This window comes from Sapajus apella, unplaced genomic scaffold (assembly GCF_009761245.1).
Source record: "Sapajus apella isolate SASKATOON/1434 unplaced genomic scaffold, GSC_monkey_1.0 scaffold108, whole genome shotgun sequence".
Taxonomy (NCBI): domain Eukaryota; kingdom Metazoa; phylum Chordata; class Mammalia; order Primates; family Cebidae; genus Sapajus; species Sapajus apella.
The window spans coordinates 5735206-5758848 of NW_022437048.1; the positions used below are offsets into that span (position 1 = coordinate 5735206).

At 39.6% G+C, this 23643-nt stretch overlaps 1 protein-coding gene across 2 annotated transcripts in view; it reads left to right on the top strand.

The window, feature by feature from the left end:
- The window catches only part of SLC4A4 (solute carrier family 4 member 4), a 499211-nt gene that overhangs the window by 10922 nt on the left and 464646 nt on the right, over window positions 1–23643 (top strand). The window contains exons 1-2 of one of the 2 annotated variants that reach the window (XM_032259360.1): window positions 8768–9045; window positions 15070–15132. In XM_032259360.1, coding sequence (XP_032115251.1) covers window positions 15119–15132 — 14 coding nt within the window. In that variant the 5' untranslated portion in view covers window positions 8768–9045; window positions 15070–15118. Of the gene's footprint in view, window positions 1–8767; window positions 9046–15069; window positions 15133–23643 lie in introns of those variants that run through there. The other variant, XM_032259361.1, reaches the window with a different exon arrangement.

Consider the following 23643-nt stretch of genomic DNA (forward strand, 5'->3'; position numbering starts at 1 on the left):
CCCATCTCTACTAAAAATACAAAAGTTACCCAGGCATGGTTTCACACTCCTGTAGTCCCAGCTACTCGGGAGGCTGAGGCAGATAATTGCTTGAGCCCAGGAGGTGGAAGTTGCAGTGAGCTGAGATCACACCGCTGCACCTGCCAAGTGTGGTGGCGACAGAGCACAGCCTGGCCGACAGAGCGAGAATGTCTAAAAAAAAAGGAAAAAAGAAAAAAAATATCTGTTTTGCTTCTAATATGATTCAATAGGAAGATCTAAGACCAGAATCGAGATTCCTTGTTTTTATCTAGTAATTTAAGAAATATATTTCCTTGGTTTCCATAGTGTGGGGCTATCGATAAAGATATTTTAACAAACATCTGTTACTTTTAAAGTATTACAGTATTTTTGATTCTTTTGAGTAGGCATAACATACGTACAGCACAAAATTCAAATCTATACATGAATATAATTGAAAATTAGTTTAGTTTTTCATTCTCTGGTCTGAGTTCCCTTCCCAGAGGCAATCATTGCTACTAGCTTCTTAAGTTATCCTTTCAGAGATGTTTGAGCATGTGTTTGTGCAATTCTTTTTAAAAATCTCACAAATGGTAGCATACTAAGTTGACTATTTCTTCATTTATCTAACTCTCTTATCTTGAAGAGTGTTTCATATCAATACATACAGATTTGCCTGATTCTTGGAAGGTTGCATGTGATTCCATTATATAGATGTATCCCAATTGTTCTAATATTTTGATATTTCAGATAATGCTGCATAAATATCCTTGTACATATCTTTTTCCTATGTGTCAATAGATGTATGAAATAAATTCCTAGAAGTGGAATTTCTACGTCAAAGACACGTATACTTGAAAATCACTTTCAACAGGTCTGGCACCAAGTTTTACTTCTACCAGCAAAGCCTGAAGGTTTCTTTTTCTCTATGTTGCAAAAATATTTCTTTTAATTTTGCTTTTTGCCATGTGAAATTTTAAAATTTTTATGTATTTGAATTGATGAGTTTTCCCTAGTTTCAATCTTTTGTGTAATGCTTAGTAAGGTTTTCCCTCCCCTGAGTCTATTTAAAAATGGTTTCCTATTTCTAGTGCTTTATGTTATGTTTCTGTTTTTACATTTAAAATTTTATGTGCTAAAAATTAATTTTGGTGTAAAGGATATGACATTAAAATTTGTGTAGATGGCTAACCTAGTTGTTCCCAAACCACACACTTACTAATCCACCTTCTCCTCCACTGATGTGCAAAGCCATGTTTAGTCATATACTAAATGAGGCCACCTGCCTTGGCCTCCCAAAATGTTGGGATTATAGGCATGAGCCACAGAGCACAGCATTTTTTTGTATTTTTAAACTGGTTGTTGATTGTATTAGTACATACAAAGGCAATTAATGTTTGTATGTTAACTTTGTAACCAAATATACTAAATTGCTTAGTATATTTATGTCTATTGCTAGACTTCCTATTCTGTTTCATTCAGCAGTCTATTACCCTTCAGTGGTACCACACTATTTTAATTAGTGAAGCTTCAAAACGAAAATAAAAATGATAGGCTTGGTCTTCTCTTATTATTAGCTTTTTATTTTTTTAAAGCTTCCCAGCCTTATGGCTTTTTTATTTTCTTTCCATATGCACTTTAGATACAGTTTGCTATTTTTCTAACAAAAATTATGTTGGTATTTTTATTGGGATTGCATTACATTTTATAGCTTTAAGGAGAGAATTGCTGTCTTCATGATGTTGAATCTTTCTAATCGTGAACCTAATATTTTGTTTCTTTTTTTTTTTTGCTATTGTAAATGGGGTTTTATCTTCCTTTGTATTTTTATTTTTATTTTTTGAGATAGGTGTCTAGCTCTGTTGCACAGGTTGGAGTGCAGTGATTGTGGCATGCTCTAACCTCTGCCTCTTGGGCTTAAGCGATCTTTCCACCTCAGCCTTCTGAGTAGCTGGGACTAAAGGTGCATGCCAATAGGCCCAGTTAATTTTTGTATCATTATTATTTTGTAGAGATGGGGTTTTGCCTATGTTGTCCAGGCTGGTTTAGAACTCCTGGACTCAAGGGATCCACCTGTCTTGGCCTCCCAAAGTGTTGGGATTACAGGCATGAGCCACAGTGCACAGCATTTTTTTGTATTTTTAAGCTGGTTGTTGATTGTATTAATACATACGAAAGCAATTTATGTTTGTATATTAACTTTGTACCAGTCAATTGCTGAATTCTTTTAGTTGCAATTGTGTTTTTCCCTTTAGTTTAAGCAGTTGATAGATCATCTACACATTATGAAGTTTATCTCCTACTTTGCTATTTTTATACCTAATTTGTTTTATTGACCAGTTTCATTGGCTACTGTCTTTTCCAGAACAATGTTAGATAATAATGGTGAGAATGGTCATAGTTGAGCTAACACATTTAAATTTGTTTATCAAGAAGGTGATAAAATATGCTTCCTTAAAACCACCCTGGAGAGTATGTTTTTAGAAAGGAAGCAAGGTCAAAATGCTCTCTGAAAGGGTGCTTCATATGCTTGATTCTTTCAAGTATTCTGTTCAAATGTACCTTTTCAGTGAAACTTTCCTAGGCCATTTATTTAAAAGTGCAACCCCCCACCCCTTAACCTATCCTGGTTCATTTTTCTCTGTAGCATTTATCACTGCTTCGCAAACTATATTTCACATATTATTTTTATAATGTATATTTCCCTCCTCTGGAATGTAAGGTCCAATAGAGCAAGGAATTTTACCCCCTTTTTGGTACTGCTGTCTCTCCAGCACCTAGAACAGTACCTACACGTAAAAAAAAAAAAAAAAAAGCTGCATAAAAACTTGATGGATGGAATTTCCGAAGAAAATCCAGACAAGGCTGGGCATGGTGATTCACACCTGTAAAATCCCAGCATTTTGGGAGGCCGAGGTGGACTGACTGCTTGAGCTCAGGAGTTCAAGATCAGTCTGGGTAACATGACAAAACCCGGTCTCTCCAAAAAATACAAAAATTAATTTGGCGTGGTAGTATGTGCCGGTAGTCCTAGCTACTAGGAAGGCTGAGGTGGAAGGATCACTTGAACCTGGAAGGCAGAGGTTAAAGTGAGCCAAGATTGTGCCACTGCACCCCAGCCTGGGCGACAGAGCCAGATCCTGTCTCAGAAAGAAAAAAAAAAAAGAAAAAAGAAAATCCAGGAAAGGTGCTACTGTAGAGAGATTTGCTTACCTCTACTTGGATGTCAGTATAGGAATAGGAATTAATTACCTGAAAAACTTGATGGAACTTTAAAAAGTTTCATGACATCATGTATTTCTCTCACTCTCTCTGTTTCTCCATAGTGATAAATAATGAGAATCTTCAAATCCCAGTGGGTCTGGGAAGATAAGAATCCATGTGTTGGTAGCTGTAGGGAGGAGAATAGGCTGAGATTTGAGGTTACACCAGCCAGAGTTCCCATATCTCCCTGACATCTATTTTGAAGAAAAAATATTTTTCATCTGTTTTGCAGAAATGACCACCAAAGTATTTTACTAGAAATAGAATTCACCAGGAGAACTTGAGCTCCATAAAACAACCTTCATTAGTGTTCAAAACAGATGTTCCTTTCTTTGTACCTAATTCACCATTATAATTAAACACAGGTCTTTCCAAAAAGCAGTGAAAAAGTTGAAGGGATTTAGGTCTAGGACGTAGCCATGATTATTAAGAAAAAGAAAGGGAGGGAGGGAGGGGAGAGGAAAGGAAGAAAGGAGAAAAGGAAGAAGAGAAAGTAAGGAAGAAGGGGAAGAGGGAAGAAGGGAAAGAGAGAGGGAAGGAAACAAGCAAAAAGAAAACAGAAAAGAAAATAAAGGTTAGGAGTTTTAAACAAAGTAGTTTGTGAAATTGTGTGCAAATTCCGTTGGAAAATTGTCCTGGTGGCCTCAATGTGTGAAAATGAGTTGCTCAGCAGGGACTGCTAAAAATACAGCGACCAGGAAGATGAATTACTTCACACTGGCACATTTGCTTGGCTAGTGCTTGATCATTTGTTTGTTCTGACTTCTACTTCGGGTACAGTGTCAGTGCCTCTCCTTAAACTTTGCTCATTAGAGTAAAAGAATTAAGTTGAACCCGGAGGACATATAACAAGGCTTAATTCAGAAGCAAAAATTGGGGATCTCTAGCTCGGAGACACACTTCACATTTGCGCTATTATTAGCACCAGGATTAGGCTGAATTTAGACTAGCATTTTTATTGCACCTGATGGGAAAATAGGAGGTTACTGCATTTAGACTGAAGGAAATCACGAATGTCAGCCTACTATTAACAGTGTTTCAGATAAAAATCGCAAGAACCCATGTTACAATCCTAAAGTGGGTTTCAAAGCAGCGTGTTGTTCATCAGTCTCTTCCTTCCTTGGTATTGTGATTTCCATTAATATATTTCTTTCTTTGCTTCCACTTCATCCCAGATGGACATAAGGGACTGTCTTTTTCAGTGAGGCAAAGGAAATGTAATCCTATCTTTTGTCTCCTGCGTCAATCAGGGAAAAGACAAGAGCCCTTCCCATGCTCTGTAAGATGCTTCGTGATCTCCAGCTTCACTTCTCACTACCTTCCTTCCTGCTCTGCAGTTCCTTGAACATGCCAAGCCCACCCTTGTCCCAGGAACTTTGCCCTTGCTATTCACTCTGCCTGGGATGTTTCCCCCAGATCTCTTCATTCAGGTCTCCGCTCAAATGTCTTGGCTGACTACCCAATCTAAAAGAATAATCCCGTCGACCTGCCACTGTTTCCCCTGATCCCTCTTACCCTACTTCATGTTTGTTTACTGTTTTTATTACCACCTGGCAAATTATATTTTTGTTTATTTGTTTATAATCTGTCTTCATCATCTACAGGGTGAACTCCACTGAGGACAAAACGAAGCCCTCAGTGCCTAGAATGTGTTCTCAGTCTCGAGAATGTTGCCTGGAAAATGAAGCAGATGCTTGATGACTATTGTTGAATGAATGAAAGAATCTACTTTTGTCTGTAATCCCAGTACTTTGGAAGGCCAAGCCAGGCAGATCACCGAAGGCCAGAAGTTCAAGATCAGCCTGGCCAACATAGTGAAACCCTGTCTCTACTAAAAATACCCCAAAATTAGCTGGCGTGGTGTTGCGTGCCTGTAATCCTAGCTACTTGGGAGGCTGAGGCAGGAGAATCACTTAAATCCAGGAGACAGAGGTTGCAGTGAGCCAAGATCAACTACTACACTCTAGCCTGGGCAATGAAGCCAGACTTTATCTTAAAAAAAAAAAAAGGCTTTAATCCTGGGCACTTTAATGTGCAGGTTTACTTCTTTGGGTTTCCTGCAGTGTACTTAATTCTTCCATGGGAATATATTTCTCATTTAGCATTAAAAGCCATCTGTTTTTGCAAAATGTTTTATAAATATGAACTTTAAAAAATAAGGCCAGGCACAGTGACTGACACCTGTAATCCCAGCACTTTGGGTGGTTGAGGTGGGTGGATCCTTTGAATGCAGGAGTTCGAGACCAGCCTGGGCAACATGGCAAAACCCCGTTTTTACAAATAATACAAAAATTAGCCTGGCATGGTGGAGTAGGCCTGTAGTCCCAGCTTCTCAGGAGGTTGAGATGGGAGGATTGCTTGAGCATGGGAGGCAGAGGTTGCAGTGAGCTGTGATTGCACCACTGCACTCCAGCGTGGGCAACAGAGTGAGACCCTGTCTCAAAAACAAAGAAACAAACATATATATGTGTAAAAACACATATATATGAGTAAAACACATACATATATGTAAAAATACATATACATACATATATACATAATAAAATATGTAGGAAGGTTATGTTTGAAGTTGGTTAATGAAAAAGGAGGGTCCTGGATTTTTCAGAGTATGTCCTGTGGTTTTTTTTTTTTTTTTTTTTTGAGATGGAGTCTGGCTCTGTCACCTAGGCTAGAGTGCAGTGACAAGATCTCAGCTCACTGCAACCTCTGCGTCCTGAGTTCAAGTAATTCTCCTGCCTCAGCCTCCTGAATAGCTGGGATTACAGATGTCCACCCCCACACCCAGCTAATTTTTGTATTTTTAGCAGAGACAGGATTTCACCATGTTGGCCAGGCTGGTCTCAATTCCTGACCTCAGGTGATTCCCCCGCCTCGGCCTCCCAAAGTGGTGGGATTACAGGAGTGAGCCAATGTGCCCGGCCCAGAGTATGTACTTTTAATATTGGTTTATCTTGTTCTATCTACCACACTCTATGTTAGGCAGACACAGATAAAGACCCAAAGAAGATATTTATTCAATTCATCATTATCCAGGCTAATGGACCAGCCACTTGCTATACCCATTTTGCCTGTGTTTGTTTTTTACATTTTCCATGAGTTAGAGAGGATCAATATTTTGGCTGAAAAAGTTTGGCTATAGGCTCTCTAAGATGAAAAAAGTAAATAAGAAATAATGAGCATTGCAGCAGATGGTTTTGTTTTCTATTCTGCTTAATGATGCCTAAGAATTTGAAAGTAAGATTTGCTACGGATCACCGTTTCTATTTCTCCTCCTACTGCACTCCCCTAGTTCCTTCCAACAAAAACACACTTTTCAGAGTTTTCCATACATCAACAGGCAAAACCATGTCTGTCTAGCAAATACACCTAATGACTAACTATACATTATTTAGAAAACTCAGTGAAAATATATTTATTTAATCAAGTGTGAGTCTCAGGAAAATATATGTTCAGATAGGATCAGTCTTCTTTTCATCTCATTACTTGCAAAAAATCTTGATAAGTAAAGATGGAATTCTAGAAACTATTAAAAAAACATATTCTGTGTAGAAAAGATAGCATGAGAAAAGAATTGGGTGTAGGAGTGCTATGGTCTCATGAAGGGGTTCTAGAGGTTAACCAACACATCGTGGGCCCTCAAAATGCATCAGACCATCTTTGAATGTACAATTAGCATTCATTCATTCATTATTTATTTATTTACTAGACATTAGCCCAATGCCCACTAGGTGACAGGATTTTTTTCTTTCCCACATAAAAATACAAAGTTGAATAATAGAGCCCTACCCTTTAGTGGTGCATAGCCCTTTTAGGAAGACACATGTACGTCAATCAGTAAGTGTAATGAGTTACTTAGAAGGCCATGCAAGGTGTAGGGGAAGTGGTAGAGTTTGTTCTGAGAAGGGAATTATCAATTCAAGCAGGTTGGAGTTTGTCTGAGAGGAGCATGGGGTGTAGAAACTTGGAAAGGCTTGAATAAGATATCTTGCATAGATTAAGAGTTGGAATGATTTTTAAAAAATTGATTAATGCAACAAAAGAAAAAATAGCCACATTGAATATCAAATTTTAAGATGTTTGTGCTTCAATTTGGGGGCACACTGAGGCCTTCTTCACTCAGCTCATACTCATTCTAGCTTCTGTAGAACCCCATCTGGGTGCTAGAAAGTGCTTGGTGGTAAAACCCTAAGGAGATATTTTCATGAAAATCTCTGGCACATTAGGAGAATAAACCATTTTGCTGGTTTGGGGTTTGTCTAGCAGTTTTTGTTTGTTTTTTGAGACGGAGTCTCACTCTGTGACCCAGACTGGAGTGCAGTAGTGTGATCTTGGCTTACTGTAACCTCTGCCTCCAGGGTTCAAACAATTCTCCTGCCTCAGCCACCCGAGTAGCTGGGATTACAGGCAGGCACCACCATGCCTGGTTAATTTTTGTGTTTTTAGTAGAGATGGCGTTTCACTATGTTGGTCACACTAGTCTTGAACTCCTGACCTCAAGTGATCTGCCTGCTTCAGCCTCCCAAATTGCTGGGATTACATGCGTGAGCTACTGCGTCCAGCCTTGTGTAACAGTTTAACATTGAAGTCATGAATAGTTACTGCCTGCTTTGGTGAAATTGTGGCATGCCTCTGGGTGCTTCTCTGGCAAGGCTATAGATCATCATTACCCATGAGACACCTCCTAGGAAGAGGGCGTTTGGGGTCTTGCAATGGTGAGGCATTCCTGTCACAAGCCTATTACCTGCCCAAAGCAGGGGAAACATGAGGCATTAGCCAAATGACCTGCAAGTATCATCAAACCTTCAAGTACTATGATTATAGGACTCAAATTTCACCAAAAAGAAGTGCTGTGGGCCTGGTGCAGTGGCTCACGCCTATAATCCCAGCACTTTGAGAGGCTGAGGCAGGAGGATTACTTAAGCCCAGGAGTTTGAAAACAGCTTGGGCAACATGGCAAGATCCTGGCTCTCTAAAAATACAAACAATTAGCTGGGCATGGTGGCACATGCCTGTAGTTCCAGCCACTGGGAAGGCTGTGGTGGGAGGATCACTTGAGCCTGGAAGGTCGAGGCTGCAGTGAGCAGTGGCTGTGCCATTACACCCTAGCTGGTGATAGAATGAAACCCTGTCTCAAAGGAAAAAAAAAAAAAAAAAAAAAGAAACGTGCTATCATTTGCTCATAGAGTCCAGGCTGCCAGCAAGTCATCATTTGTCACTGTCTGGAGACAGACTTCCCTGTGAGTATAGTTTAAGTGTATGATGAAAGCAGTAAGAAGGTGTGAAGTATAAGGACTTGGGCTGTGTCCCCCGCAATAGAGAAATGCTGGCAAACAGTTCTCCTGCCTGTGTGCTGCCAGCGATGCCCCTCTCTGGAGGGATTAATATATTGATCAGCCCTCTGGAGGGTCGTGACCTCCCCAGTGGAGGAAGTCTAGCTAATCCCTTAGTTAATCTGACAGCAGGTCTGAAAGGATCCTGTTGCCAGGAATGGAAGGCACTTGTTACCTTGACAGCAGGAGTGTAGCATGTGAGCGTCTCTCCTCGTCCCCATGTGATCTGTCACTGTGACACTATGTGTTTATACCTGTGCAAGACTACGGAAGGTAGAGACTGCCCGCGAGTGTCCCATATGCCCTCTCCTGGAGGCAGGGCTCGGCCCACTGGGGTGAGCGTGCACTCTCTCTTTGCTGTAATCCTAGACGTCAACTGATGGAACCCTTTAAGCCAGAGGTAGATCTCTCAGGGAAGACAGCATGATTCCTGATATGGGCAAAGTGCTGGGTAAGTAAGAGTGCCTGCACTTTCCACAAACCAATTGGTTAAAATTCTTCTCAACATAGGGCAAATGTAAAACGATGAGTGTTTTCCCCTTCCAAGTGGCCATAAATGTTACTGGACAATTGTCAACATCACATCACAGTGGTCTCAGGTGTTTTCCCTGTCTCTGCCTTTCTCACTTTGATGATTTTTGTCTTTCTTCATATATTCAAATACTTTGTGAACTGGGGATTGCTTGTGCTAATGGGCTTGGAAGTGTTCTGGGGTGAGCTGTGAACCCTTTCAGGCTCGAGGCCGACTCTGGTGACTGTGACTGCCCAGCTCCTCCTCTCACCTGCATTTGTAAGCCCACTAGTCTCTGCTTTAGGTATGCTGTAACCTCATCTCTTATACTTTCATTCTGCAGACTAAAATTCTAGCTGTTACAGAGTTCCATCTAAAACAGGCTCAGGTATTCATGTTTATCATTGTTGGTACATGAACATGTTCTTACACAAAATATTTGTAAGTGGAAACATTTAATGAGCTGCAGTTTCTTGCTCCAGCTATCCCCCTGCTTCCTTCCTTTACTAAAACTCCTCTTAGATTTTGTATCTTAGAGAAAGGCAAAAATATCAGGAAGAAAAACCTAATTCAAACTTGCGTTTTATTTTATTATATTATATGTTTTTCCTCTGAAGCAAAAAGTGTTTCGCAAACATGTCATCTTTCACAGCAGCAAGTTACTGTGACTTGAACATCTCTGCCTTTCCCACCCTGAGAGCACGAAAGCATTCACATCTTAATGGCTCTGTGTCCTAGCTACCCATTATGGTTCTTTGTGGAGTTCCTCTCCTCCCTATGTTTGTGGAAATTCCCGCACAAGCTGTTTTTCGTCTATTCACCACTGAGCTTCCCAAACTGCGTTGCCACAGATGCCAAAGCTGGAACTCTACTGTTGCTAATGCAGTCCCGCTGCAGATCCCAGTGAAAGATGTGATGCTGCCACACTGGTCCCACTGCTGCTACACTCCACACCACCACCGTGGCTGCCTTGGGGTAGTTCTTATCTCAAGCACCTCAGCCAATGATGCTTTTGCAAAGTGAAAAAAGGAATGCTTCCTTGCTCTATGTTACAGGGATGACAGAGGGTTCTAGAACAAGGTTAGTTATCCCTAAAGCACAATGAGTAACATCTCAGAGTGCTTTATTCTGAATTAAACTGCACTGGTCTTGCTGCAGCCAGAACTACCACTTGCAACTAATCTAGTTGGAACTCTGGTGTTGTAAAGGACTTTGCTACCACTGGCACCTTCTCATTTGGCATTCCTGATAATGCCTTGGCCGATTCTGGTTTTGAAAACAAAAATAGAATGTTTCTTTCTTTGGTTTTGGGAGTGGTGGGAAGGCTGTGACCAAGTTTCTAGTTGTGAGACAGCTGTTAATTGATATACACAGGGCTCAAATACACGGCTGGAATGCCTGGGTCCCCAGAGGTTCTGCTATTAGCTGCTAAATTCACTGCCTTTCAACCCTTAGGTTCTTTTACTAAAGGTACTATACCAAATACCTTGCTCCTTTTGGCAAATTTTCTGTTGTCTCTCTTTATATCTTATTTACTTTACTTCCTTCAATTAACTAGTGGTATATATGTTAAACCTAATTGAGGTCAGAATTTAGTTATCTTCCCAGGAGCGTCTGTAGTATCTAGCAATTCAGTTTATTCCAGTAGATTCTGTATTATAGGGATGAAGGGTGATGAGTTCTCTTATTCTCCCTATCTTGGATGTATCTGAGTCTCAGCTCCAACCTAGCCAAGGCACTCTGCATTTGCAGCCAGTTATAGTTCAAGTTTCAAACATGTTATTTGCAAATAACTCTCCTCCCACCAGGATAGAACACTCCATCCTCTCACCATCTTCCTTTTTCTTCCTACCCTCAACCTACCCATTACAGTGACATCCTCCCCCTCCCTTGCCTGCCTGCTAGAATAGCCGCCAAAATACTCCATGATCTTCATGTTTCTCAGTGGTTGACACAGGGAACTCTTCCATCAGTGTCTTATGGGCTTTTCTTTCCTCGGGAAAAGAGTATCTATTTATCTAGATAAAACAATCAGAAAATTAGGTTACGATAAACTATTTCCAACATTGGGGAAACAATAGAGATTAATATAATAATACCGTGTAGCCACCACTTCCATTTAGTAAATGTTAACTTTTTCCTTTTGCTTCAGATTTTTTGAAATCGATACATTACAGATATAGTTACACTGTGTACATGTAACTCCCTAAGTCATCTATTTACTTCTCCCTAGCCTATAACTCCCTAAGTCCCACAGAAATAATCATTCATTCCTGAAGTAAGGTTTTTTTAATTCCTATATTTTTTTTTTTTTTTTTTTTTTAAGACAGAGTCTAGCTCTGTTGCCCAAGCTGAAGTGCGGTGGTGTGATCTCGGCTCACCACAACCTCTGCCTCCCAGGCTCAAACAATTCTCCTGTCTCAGCCTCCTGATTAACTGGGATTACAGGCATACACCTCCATGCAAGGATAATTTTTGTATTTTAGTAGAGATAGGGTTTCACCGTGTTGGCTGGTCTGGTCTCGAACTCTTGACCTCTGGTGATCCACCTGCCTCAGCCTCCCAAAATGCTGGGATTACAGGCATAAGCCACCATGCTCAGCTCCCATAAATGTTTTAATGCATTTTTATGTAAGGGTGTATACCTGAATAATTATACAATATTATTTTATGGGCTTAAAAATTAAGTGTATGATATCATTCAGTACATCACATTTTCCAACTTGTATTTTTTCATTCAAACTTGAGGTTTTTTTTTGGAGATGGAGTCTTGCTCTGTAGCCCAGGCTGGAGTGCAGTGGCACGATCTTGGCTCACTGCAACCTCAGCCTCCCAGCTCCTGGTTCAAGCAATTCTCTTACCTCAGCCTCCCAAGTAGCTGGGATTACAGGCATAAGCCACTATGCCCAGCAAATGTTTGTATTTTTTAGTAGAAATGGGGTTTCACCATGTTGGCCAGTCTGGTCTTGAACTCCTGACCTCATGATCCGCCCCCCTCACCTCCCAAAGTGCTGAGATTACAGGCATGAGCCACATGCGCCTGGCCCAAACTTAACGTTTTTTAGATTTTTTTCCATATTCATACATTAGATGTAATTCATTCATTTAAACTACTGTAGAGATTATATTTGAGACTATACCCATTTCTCACTTGATGGGCCAAATAGCTACTTTAAATTCCCTTTTTTCCCACTCTTCCAACTCTTGCCTTATTACCTCTGAAAAATTTCATTACTCCTTCCTAATTCTGATTATTAGGGTAAAACAGAAGCTGTCTTACCTTATTTGTCTACAATGTTGAATGAAGTAAACTGATACCCGAAGTGACAGACATGGCAGCTAAAGGAAAAGAACAGATTCCAAAGTTATGAGCCCTGAAATGATGCCTTGAAGATGCTCTAAGTGTTGATATAAGGTTGGTGGAGATGCTGTGCCTGGGACAGCAAGAGCGTGGGGCTCTGGGTTAAGAGAACCCAAGCTTGGATTCCAGCTTCATGCTGTTCTCGTTGCTTGAATTTTTCTCTAAACTCTTTACCTGCCTCCATCTCCCATCTCAAAGTCCTAATGGATAGTTTATGGAGTTGTTTTGAGTGTTAAATGAAATAATTCATATAGAGCTTGTAGGGCATTGGCTGGCATGTGGTTAGCATTCTGTTCATCTTTGCTATGGTTATTCACTTAGCTGAATGCAGACACTTCTGTTTTGGTAGTGGGATCTATGTAAGATCTACTGTCTCTTGGCTGGAGCTGTGTGCCTCTCTCTCTCTCTCTCTCTCTCTCTCTGTGTATGTGTGCATTTATGTGTGTTCAAAACAAGGATGAGGAGGGACTACCTACACAGCGCTTATAACCTTGAGCTTATATGGAAGACCATCTCACCTCTGCTTCAAAGGCAAGATGGACTTTTTGATATGTTGAGGATTAGATATTAATTCAGGGAATTGTTCAAAATCTTAACATCTTCTAAGAGCATTATTAATAATAAGATGTAAAGATTGCCTTGAAATATAGTCTATAATAATAACTTGAATTATCTCACTACATTAAACACAATTTTAAATGGTCTTTTCATATGTATGTTTCAACTTATCTGCAGCCTCCACAAACCGATTCAACCCTCTATTTAAACCCATCCCAAATGACAGTTTTTATTAAGTAATAAAAATGTATATATGTAGATAAAGATAGTGAGAAGCTATCAGATTGGGAAGGGGGAGACTTTGTGGCCTGCAGGATTTTAGTGACTCCGTCTTCATTCTTGGAAAAACTGTTTTGTATTACTGCTCTTCGTAGGCATTATTCAGCCGGACACATACAGATGTTATCCAAAGAAATAAGATTTGTTCTTTGCTAGGGAAAATGCTAAAGGTAGAATGGGAACCTCTTCAGAGTGCCTTTTTCTTCCAAAAGTATTCTGAAGCAGTTAGTCAGGGTTATTCAGAGAAAGGCTATTTCAAACAGCTCTATTAAGACAAAATGGGAACTGTGATGATTGTAGCCAGAGACGCAGAGGCAAGTGGGGCCAAATAGGGGTACAGAACACAAAGAGAACTCACACAGAAGGACGTTCACGTTGAGGACATTTTTTTGTTTGTTTTTCTTTCTTTCAAGGGATTCTCTTGCCTCAGCTTCCCAAGTAGCTGGGACTATAGGTGTGTGCTACCACAATCAGCTAATTTTTGTATATTTAGTAGAGATAGGGTTTCACCATGTTAGCCAGCCTGGTCTCGAACTCCTGGCCTCATGTGATCCACCCATCCTGGCCTTCCAAAGTGTTGGGATTACAGGCGTGAGCCACCATGCCCTGCCAGGAAATATTTTTGAATGAATCCTGTGAGTGAACTGAGAAGGACGTAAATTGGTTAAGTCCCAAATTCTCAGGTAGCCAGCAATGGGTTGTGGTCTACTCACAGTCAGCGTTTCTATGGCATTCTGAAAATTTAACTTCTTTGACAGGGACATAAAATAAAAAGGTATCATCTTTGGAAATACTACATGTCCCTGTTAGGACCTGGCTCCTAATACTAGTTTTGTACTCATTTTGCAAAACTGCATATATTCTGCAAAGACAGCCCTCTCTCAAATATAATGGTATCTGTAATAACAACACAACTTTTTAAAAAACTGCATTTGTTCTTTTTTACTGCATTTTTTCCAAATATTAAATCAAGAACTGTACTGGAACTATATTGCCTTACTGAGTAGTAACACTCTGTAAGCCAAGAGTGGTACACAGTAATAAAATGTAGTGGCCATCTTCAAGGGAGTTTTATCCTTTGTGGTATCAAGTACCAGATCATGTGTTACCAGACTAGTAACAGAGTTACTACTCATAGTTACTACTCAGTAACTATGTAACTCGTAAGGCAGTATGAAGATGATTTTTATTAAGGGATGCAAGATAATGTAAACATATAAACAGGAACTGGGACTCTGTTCAGTAAGGATCACTGGACCACAATTTCTATTCTGTAACTCATTTTAAGTAGCAGCTTTTCTTATCTTAGAGAACTAAAATTCTATGGTTGATGGATTTCAATAAATTTCTCTTTTTCTATACTTCACCAGGATTCTATTTTTCCTACATTTTCTTATGGAAACTCTTTCACGTTGACAGATATTTAAAAAACGAATGATATTTATATATTTCAAACCCTAGTAAGATATTAGTAGATAAATTTATAGAAGCTCATAAGGAGAGATTTGTTGAGACAGTTTCCTGTACATTTTCTAGGAAGAAATATTTGATTTTAAGTAAGTATTTTCCTGGTTACTGGGAATTTGCACATCATGTTACATCAACAATAACAGTGCAAAAACCTAAAAACAATGCTGAAAACAGAACCTGAAAGGAGGGCAAAAATAAGAGAGTCTTACGTGGGTTTAGGTATCTTGAGGTATCATACTGTCACTGAGTTTTTATATTTGAGATACATCAAGTAATTGTTATTTTTCTTTTTACAGATACCCACACTTCTGTTATAACCTCCTCTGGCTATAAACCTGAGCACTGATGCTTGACCTATTGTAAGTAAGAAAGTCATATATGGGCTGGGTGTGCGGGCTCACGCCTGTAATGCTAGAACTTTAGGGGGCTGAGGCAGAGTGTGATCACGAGGTCAAGAGATTGAGACTATCCTGGCCAGCATGGCGAAACCCCATCTCTACTAAAAATATAAAAATTAGCTGGGTGTGGTGGCAGGCGCCTGTAGTCTCAGCTACTTGGTAGGCTGAAGCAGGAGAATCACTTGAACCGGGGAGGCGGAGGTTGCAGTGAGCCAAGATTGTGCCACTGCACTCTAAGCACCTGGGATTATAGGTGCCCACAACCACACCTGGCTAAATTTTTGTATTTTTAGTAGAGATGGGGTTTCACCATGTTGGCCAGGCTAGTCTGAAACTCCTGATGGCAGGTGATCTGCCTTTCTTGGCTTCTCAAAGTGCTGGGATTACAGATGTGAGCCACTGCACCAGCCTATTTTGACCTCCTTTCTGTCTTTACTTAAAAAAAATTTTTTTTAAATCATAAATGGTTAGGGATAGAAAAACCTTTTTGTTCTGAAAGCGAATATTCTGACCTTGTTCTGGATTGATAAGCTGCCTAAGTTTAGCTTTAAACTCCCAGAGCTCTTGCGATACTGGTGGGTACTCAATAAATTGTTGCTATTGTTGTTGTTGGTAATATAGGTGAAAAACGAGTATGGAGGTGCATTTTTCTCCTTTGTGTCTTGATATTAAAATTTTTCTTTTCACACCATTATAGGGACATACCTATTTGTTGGTCTTACAATAGTGGGTCATTTATGCATCCTATTATAATTTGCTCCAAATACAATAGTTTTTATCTTCAAATAGAAACAAATTGGAGAGAGGTAATGAGACACCATTTGGGATTGTTGGCAACTTTAAGTGTTCGAAAAATGAAATCACAAAAGCAGGAGAACAAAAAGCCTCACCCTGGCTGATTAGATGATTTAACCAGCAGTTGGTATTGGCACCAGATCATTAGCCAGACTGTTAAAAAAAAGTGCTAGGGGCTGGAACTCTGTCCTCTGTGGGGAAAAATCTAAAATGTGTCCCTTATTATACCTTTTGGTACACAGATTTCCCTTATGAATTTCTGATTAAAAGAAAATATGGGATACGGAATTGTAAGCCAAGAGGGGCACACAGCCATAAGATGTAGTGGCCACCTTCAAGGGAGTTTTATTCTTTGACGTATCAAGTTTTGTGTTATCAGGGTGTCTTGTCCTGCCTGGTTCAAAGCACCCATGGCTCACATATTGATGATCAGAGAGAGAGAGAGATTCCAGGGAAAATGTATTGGAAAAGTACTTGTAAGAGCTTCTGCAGTGGAGTGGCTTGTACAGATCCTTCTCCAAATATGAAGTAGTGTGCATCTATTTTTGGCATCACATTATAAATAGGGCTCCTGCTTATTGTGACACAGGAAAAATACTTTCAAGGAGATTTACATTCAGCTCTACCATGTTATAATATTTAAGGCTGCAGTACTTTTATAGATAATGCTAATTTGCTGGTGAGGTTTATTAGCTTTGTCTCAGCTGTTAGTAGATGTAAGGATATGTAGTTAGGGGAAACTCCAGGATTTTCTCTGACAAATTTTGATGTGTTAACAAGAAATATTAACCACATACAGTATGGTTGATACAGTTCTCTATTCCTTGTTTTGTAAAAAGTATACCATTTCACACTTTTGGGAAATTACCAGAAGCTGGGTATTTTGTGTTGAAGTATGTGTGCTGTTCACATGAATCCTCATTGTTCCAGGACAAGAATGGTTTATTTCTTCTCCTGCAGTCTTCAATGAAGCTTCAGAGCCAAGTTCTACATTTTCTAGGGGGCGTCTGTTGATTTTTTGTTATATATATGAAAACTGATGGGTGTGTGTGTGTGTGTGTGTGTGTGTGTGTGTGTGTGTATGAAAACTGATGGATATGTACACATATCCATCAGTTTTCAACTGACAGGCTAAAAGTTAGGCATTAATTAATTAGGTGTATTTTTTTAACTTATGGAATTTGACTTCTTTCAAATTGTTGATCAGTAAAACCGGATGTGTTAGTTTTAAACACTATACAACAGGAGCATCCTGTTTAATTAACATCATCTTTTCAGAGAATACTATGTTGAAAAAAAATTCTAAACTTTTCATGGTAAGCATTTGGGATTTGGAAAACTTGAATCTCTTCGCCTACTTCTGTGTGAAACCGTTCTCTACTATTCTTTGGTGAAATGCAGTAGCCAGAAAACTATAAGTAAAACCCTATATCCTAGAAAAGATCAATGGGCAGAGCATTTGATCACGTAATAGCAGAAATGAGTTTCAGGAGGGATGCTACAGGACAGATGGCCCTTCAGGGTCTGCCAAGATGTTCAGAGGCCCCAGGACAGCCACTACAACAAATGGGCTGTGCTCTCCCTGTTTCATGGACAGCACTAGGGTGGTGAATTCTGGTTATTTAGCAAAAGAGTTTGCTCCAGGATTAGGAAAATGTAGGACTTTCTAATTAGCTGCTTCCTGACAATGGCTGGACTTTGTGATCTTTGCATCTGCTGCCTTTTGCTCATTTGCTCAATTGCTCATTGGCTGTATAGGTTCTGTTTAGATGGTATTTGATTTTTGCTGACTTCCCTCCCTCCCTCCCTCCCTCCCTCCCTCCCTCCCTCCCTCCCTCCCTCCCTCCTTCATGTAATTATTAATACTTCTTCAGTGGCTGATAAGGGCTAGGCACTATGTTCACCGAAAAGATTATGCTGATATATAAATTATGCTGGATACACAATAGTGAACAGAAAGGCATGGCTCCTGCTGTTATAGAGCTTATGGCCTAGTATGGAGACCAAAAATGAAACTAGTTATAATAATGTATGATGAGGGATATAAAAGAGAAATTGCAGAGTCCTGCAGGTGCACATAGGAGGGGAACCTAAGATAATCTGAAGGTCAGAGAAAGTCTCCCTGGAAGGGATATGTAGTCTGAGACCCAAAGGATGAGTAGAAGTTTGCTAATAAAGATTCCAGACAGAGAAGACAGTGTGAATGAAGTTGTTAACCTGAGAGATATTTTTACATATTTGAGCAATTGGAAGGTAAAGTGGAGAGAATGGTAAAATGGAGGGCCTGGACGATTTCTGTTTCCTTCTCTCCCTTCCTACACTCTAGGATATAGGCAGGCATGAAGAAGGTCGGGAGAGGGTTTTGGTGGGACAGAGATTTAAATTTCGGCAGAAGGAAGTACTTCCCTGGGAAGAGGGAAGTATGTCTCTGGAAATGCATCACAGGAACAGGGATTGACTGACTCACAAAGGCGAAAAATAAGGTTAGATTAGGGTTAAATTCTCTGCATAGTGTGGCTGGAGAGTAAAGTGAAGAGTAAGCAATTTGGGAATCAATAGAATACAGTTGTAGCTAGGATAACCCAGATGGTATGTATGGAGAAAGGAGAGAAGACCCAAAACAGAACTTCAAAAAACACTGACATTTAGTTGACAGGCAGAGAAGCACTGCAAAGAAGGACAGTTCAGAAAGAGGGGAGAGCTAGGAAATGGGAATCACAGAAGTGAAAGAAAGTGTTTTTCAGGACTGGGGCTTGCCTCGGGCACCAAATTTAAAAAGGTGCCAAAAAAACTCAGTAATTGGCATAAATAATATTTTAATGCAATATTTTAAAAAGTCAAAGTTAATGCAAAAAATCCATGATGAACAAAACATCACATTTTTAAATAAAAATGGGATCAGAATTACTGAATTTTCTTTTTGCTGCAAGTCCCAATATGGCTGATGGGACACTGTGGAATTTATATTTAGAAGTCTTATTTTTCTAAGTTTGATATTTTATTCATCTAGAAAAAAGGAGCAATGAATAATGTTAAATGTGGCTGAGAAGTCTGTCAAGATAAGAACGGAAATGAGTCCATTGGATTTAGGGACAAGGTATTGTCATTGGATCTTTCGTCTACCTTGTTTTAATAAATGGCAAAGGAAATTATCTTACTGTCTTTGCAAATGTTATCATCACCTCCATAAAAGCTGAGTTCTTTTATGAATTATGACTATAAAACAAAAATTACATTTTTGTTTAATTTTTATTGTGACAAAATACATACGGCATAAAATTTACTGTCTTAAACTTTTTGTTTGTTTTAGGTTCAGGGTACATGCACAGGTTTGTCATACAGGCAAACTCATGTCATGAGGGTTTATTGTACAGATTGTTTCATCACCCAGGTATGAAGCCTAGTACCCAACAGTGATTTTTTGTGCTCCTCTCCCTCCTCTCATCATGCGCCCCTAAGTAGGCTCCAGTGTCTGTTGTTTCCCTCTTTGTGTGCGTGAGTGCTCATCATTTAGCTCCCACTTATCAGTGAGGACATGTGGTATTTGGTTTTTTGTTCCTGTGTTAGTTTGCTAATGATAATGACCTCTATATCCATCCACGTTCCTACAGAAGACATGATCTCATTATTTTCTGTTGCTGCCTAGTATTCCATGGGGCATATATACCACATTTTTTCTATCCACCTGTTACTGATGTGCATTTAGGTTGATTCCATGTCTTTGCTACTATGAATAGTGCTGCAATAAACATTTACATATGTGTGTCTTTATGGTAGAATGATTTGTATTTCTCTGGTTATATACCCAGTGATGAGATTGCTGGGTCGAATGGTAGTTATTTTTAGCTTTTTAAGGAATCACCACACTGCTTTCCACAATAGCTGAACTAATTTACACTCCCACTAATGGTGTATAAGTCTTCCCTTTTCTCTGCAACCTCATCAGCATCTGTTATTTTTTGATTTTTTTAGTAATAGCCATTCTGACTGGTGTAAGGTGGTATTTCATTGTGGTTTTGATTTGCATTTCTCAATCAGTGACAGGGAACTTTTTTTTTACAAGATTGTTGGCTTCTTTTGAAGTCTCTGTTTATGTTCTTTGTCCACTTTTTTTTTTTTTCCCATTTATTTATTTTATTGCATTTTAGGTTTTGGGGTACATGTGAAGAACATGCAAAATTGTTGCATAGGAACACACGTGGCAGTGTGATTTGCTGCCTTCCTCCCCATCACCTACATCTGGCATTTCTCCCCTTGCTATCTCTCCCCAGCTTCCCACCCCCCACCGTCCCTCCCCTATTTCCCCCCAACTCACCCCAGTGTGTAGTGCTCCCCTCCCTGTGTCCATGTGTTCTCATTGTTTAACACCCGCCTATGAGTGAGAACATGCGGTGTTTGATCTTCTGGTCTTCTGTCAGTTTGCTGAGAATGATGGTTTCCAGGTTCATCCATGTCCCTACAAAGGACCCAAACTCATCGTTTCTGATGGCTGCATAATATTCCATGGTGTATATGTGCCACATTTTCCCTATCCAGTCTATCGTCGATGGGCATTTGGGTTGGTTCCAGGTCTTTGCTATTGTAAACAGTGCTGCAATGAACATTCGGGTACACGTGTCCTTATAGTAGAATGATTTGTAATCCTTTGGATATATACCCAGTAATGGGATTGCTGGGTCAAATGGAATTTCTATTTCTAGGTCCTTGAGGAATCGCCACACTGTCTTCCACAATGGTTGAACTAATTTACACTCCCACCAACAGTGCAAAAGTGTTCCTATTTCTCCACATCCTCTCCAGCATCTGTTGTCTCCAGATTTTTTAATGATCGCCATTCTAACCGGCGTGAGATGGTATCTCAGTGTAGTTTTGATTTGCATTTCTCTGATGACCAGTGATGATGAGCATTTTTTCATATGTTTGTTGGCCTCACGTATGTCTTCTTTTGAGAAGTGTCTGTTCATATCCTTTGCCCACTTTTGAATGGGCTTGTTAGTTTTTTTCTTGTAAATCTGCTTTAGTTCTTTGTAAATTTTGGATATCAGCCCTTTGTCAGATGGGTAAACTGCAAAAATTTTTTCCCAATCTGTTGGTTGCCGATTCACTCTAATGATTGTTTCTTTTGCTGTGCAGAAGCTGTGGAGTTTGATTAGGTCCCATTTGTCTATTTTGGCTTTTGTTGTCAATGTTTTTGGCGTTTTGGTCATGAAGTCCTTGCCTACACCTACGTCCTGAATGGTTTTGCCTAGATTTTCTTCTAGGGTTTTTATGGTGTTAGGTCTTATGTTTAAGTCTTTAATCCATCTGGAGTTAATTTTAGTGTAAGGTGTCAGGAAGGGGTCCAGTTTCTGCTTTCTGCACATGGCTAGCCAGCTTTCCCAACACCATTTATTGAACAGGGAATCCTTTCCCCATTGCTTGTTTTTGTCTGGTTTGTCAAAGATCAGATGGTTGTAGAAAGGTTGTGTTGCCTCCGAGACCTCTGTTCTGTTCCATTGGTCTATATCTCTGTTTTGGTACCAGTACCATGCTGTTTTGATTACTGTAGCCTTGTAGTATAGTTTGAAGTCTGGTAGTGTGATGCCCCCTGCTTTGTTCTTTTTGCTTAGAATTGACTTGGCTATGCGGGCTCTCTTTTGGTTCCATATGAAGTTTAAGGTGGTTTTTTCCAGTTCTGCAAAGAAGGTCATTGGTAGCTTGATGGGGATAGCATTGAATCTGTAAATTACTTTCTGCAGTATGGCCATTTTCACGATATTGATTCTTCCTAACCATGAACATGGGATGTTTCTCCATCTGTTTGTGTCCTCTCTTATTTCGTTGAGCAGTGGCTTGTAGTTCTCCTTGAAGAGGTCCTTTACATTCCTTGTTAGTTGTATTCCTAGGTATTTTATTCTCTTTGTGGCAATTGTGAATGGAAGTTTGTTCTTGATTTGGCTCTCTTTAAGTCTGTTACTGGTGTATAGGAATGCATGTGATTTTTGCACATTGATTTTGTATCCTGAGACTTTGCTGAACTTGCTTATGAGTTTCAGGAGGTTTGGGGCTGAGACGATGGGGTCTTCTAGATATACAATCATGTCGTCTGCAAATAGAGACAATTTGACTTCCTCCTTTCCTATTTGAATGCCCTTTATTTCTTTTTCTTGCCTGATTGCTCTGGATAGAACTTCTAATACTATATTGAATAGCAGTGGTGAGAGAGGGCATCCTTGTCTGGTGCCACATTTCAAGGGGAATGCTTCCAGTTTTTGCCCATTCAGTATGATATTGGCTGTTGGTTTGTCATAAATAGCTTTTATGATTTTGAGATACGTTCCATTGATACCTAGCTTATTGAGTGTTTTTAGCATAAAGGGCTGTTGAATTTTGTCAAAGGCCTTCTCTGCATCAATTGAGATAATCATGTGGTTTTTGTCTTTGGTTCTGTTTATGTGGTGAATTACGTTTATAGACTTGCGTATGTTGAACCAGCCTTGCATCCCCGGGATGAAGCCTACTTGATCATGGTGGATAAGCTTTTTGATGTGCTGTTGCAATCGGCTTGTCAGTATTTTATTGAAGATTTTTGCATCTATGTTCATCATAGATATTGGCCTGTAGTTTTCTTTTCTTGTTGAGTCTCTGCCGGGTTTTGGAATCAGGATGATGTTGGTCTCATAAAATGATTTGGGAAGAATTCCCTCTTTTTGTATTGTTTGGAATAGTTTCAAAAGAAATGGTACCAGCTCCTCTTTGTATGTCTGGTAGAATTCAGCTGTGAACCCATCTGGACCTGGGCTTTTTTTGGGTGGTAAGCTCTTAATTGCTGCCTCAACTTCAGACCTTGTTATGGGTCTGTTCAGGAAAACAGACTGTTTCAGCTTCTTCCTGGTTTAGGCTTGGCAGGAGGCAAGTGTCCAGGAATTTATCCATTTCTTCCAGGTTTATTAGTTTGTGTGCATAGAGTTGTTTGTAATAATCTCTGATGATGGTTTGAATTTCTGTGGAATCTGTGGTGATATCCCCTTGATCGTTTTTTATTGCATCAATTTGGTTATTCTCTCTTTTCTTTTTTTATTAATCTGGCTAGTGGTCTGTCTATTTTGTTGATCTTTTCAAAAAACCAGCTCCTGGATTTATTGATTTTTTGAAGGGTTTTTTGTGTCTCTATCTCCTTCAGTTCTGCTCTGATCTTAGCTATTTCTTGTCTTCTGCTAGACTTTGAGTTTTTTTGATCTTGCTCCTCTAGCTCTTTCAGTTTTGACGATAGGGTGTCAATTTTTGATCTCTCCTTGTTTCTCATGTGGGCACTTATTGCTATATATTTTCCTCTAGAGACTGCTTTAAATGTGTCCCAGAGATTCTGGTATGTTGTGTCTTCATTCTCGTTGGTTTCGAAGAACATCTTTATTTCTGCCTTCATTTCATTGTTTATCCAGTCAACATTCAAGAGCAAGTTGTTCAGTTTCCATGAAGCTGTGCGGTTCTGAGTTAGTTTTTGAATTCTGAGTTCTAACTTGATTGCACTGTGGTCTGAGAGACTGTTTGTTACGATTTCCGTTCTTTTGCATTTGCTGAGGAGTGATTTACTCCCAATTATGTGGTCAATTTTAGAGTGTGTGTGATGTGGTGCTGAGAAGAATGTATATTCTGTGGATTTAGGGTGGAGAGTTCTGTAAATGTCTATTAGGTTTG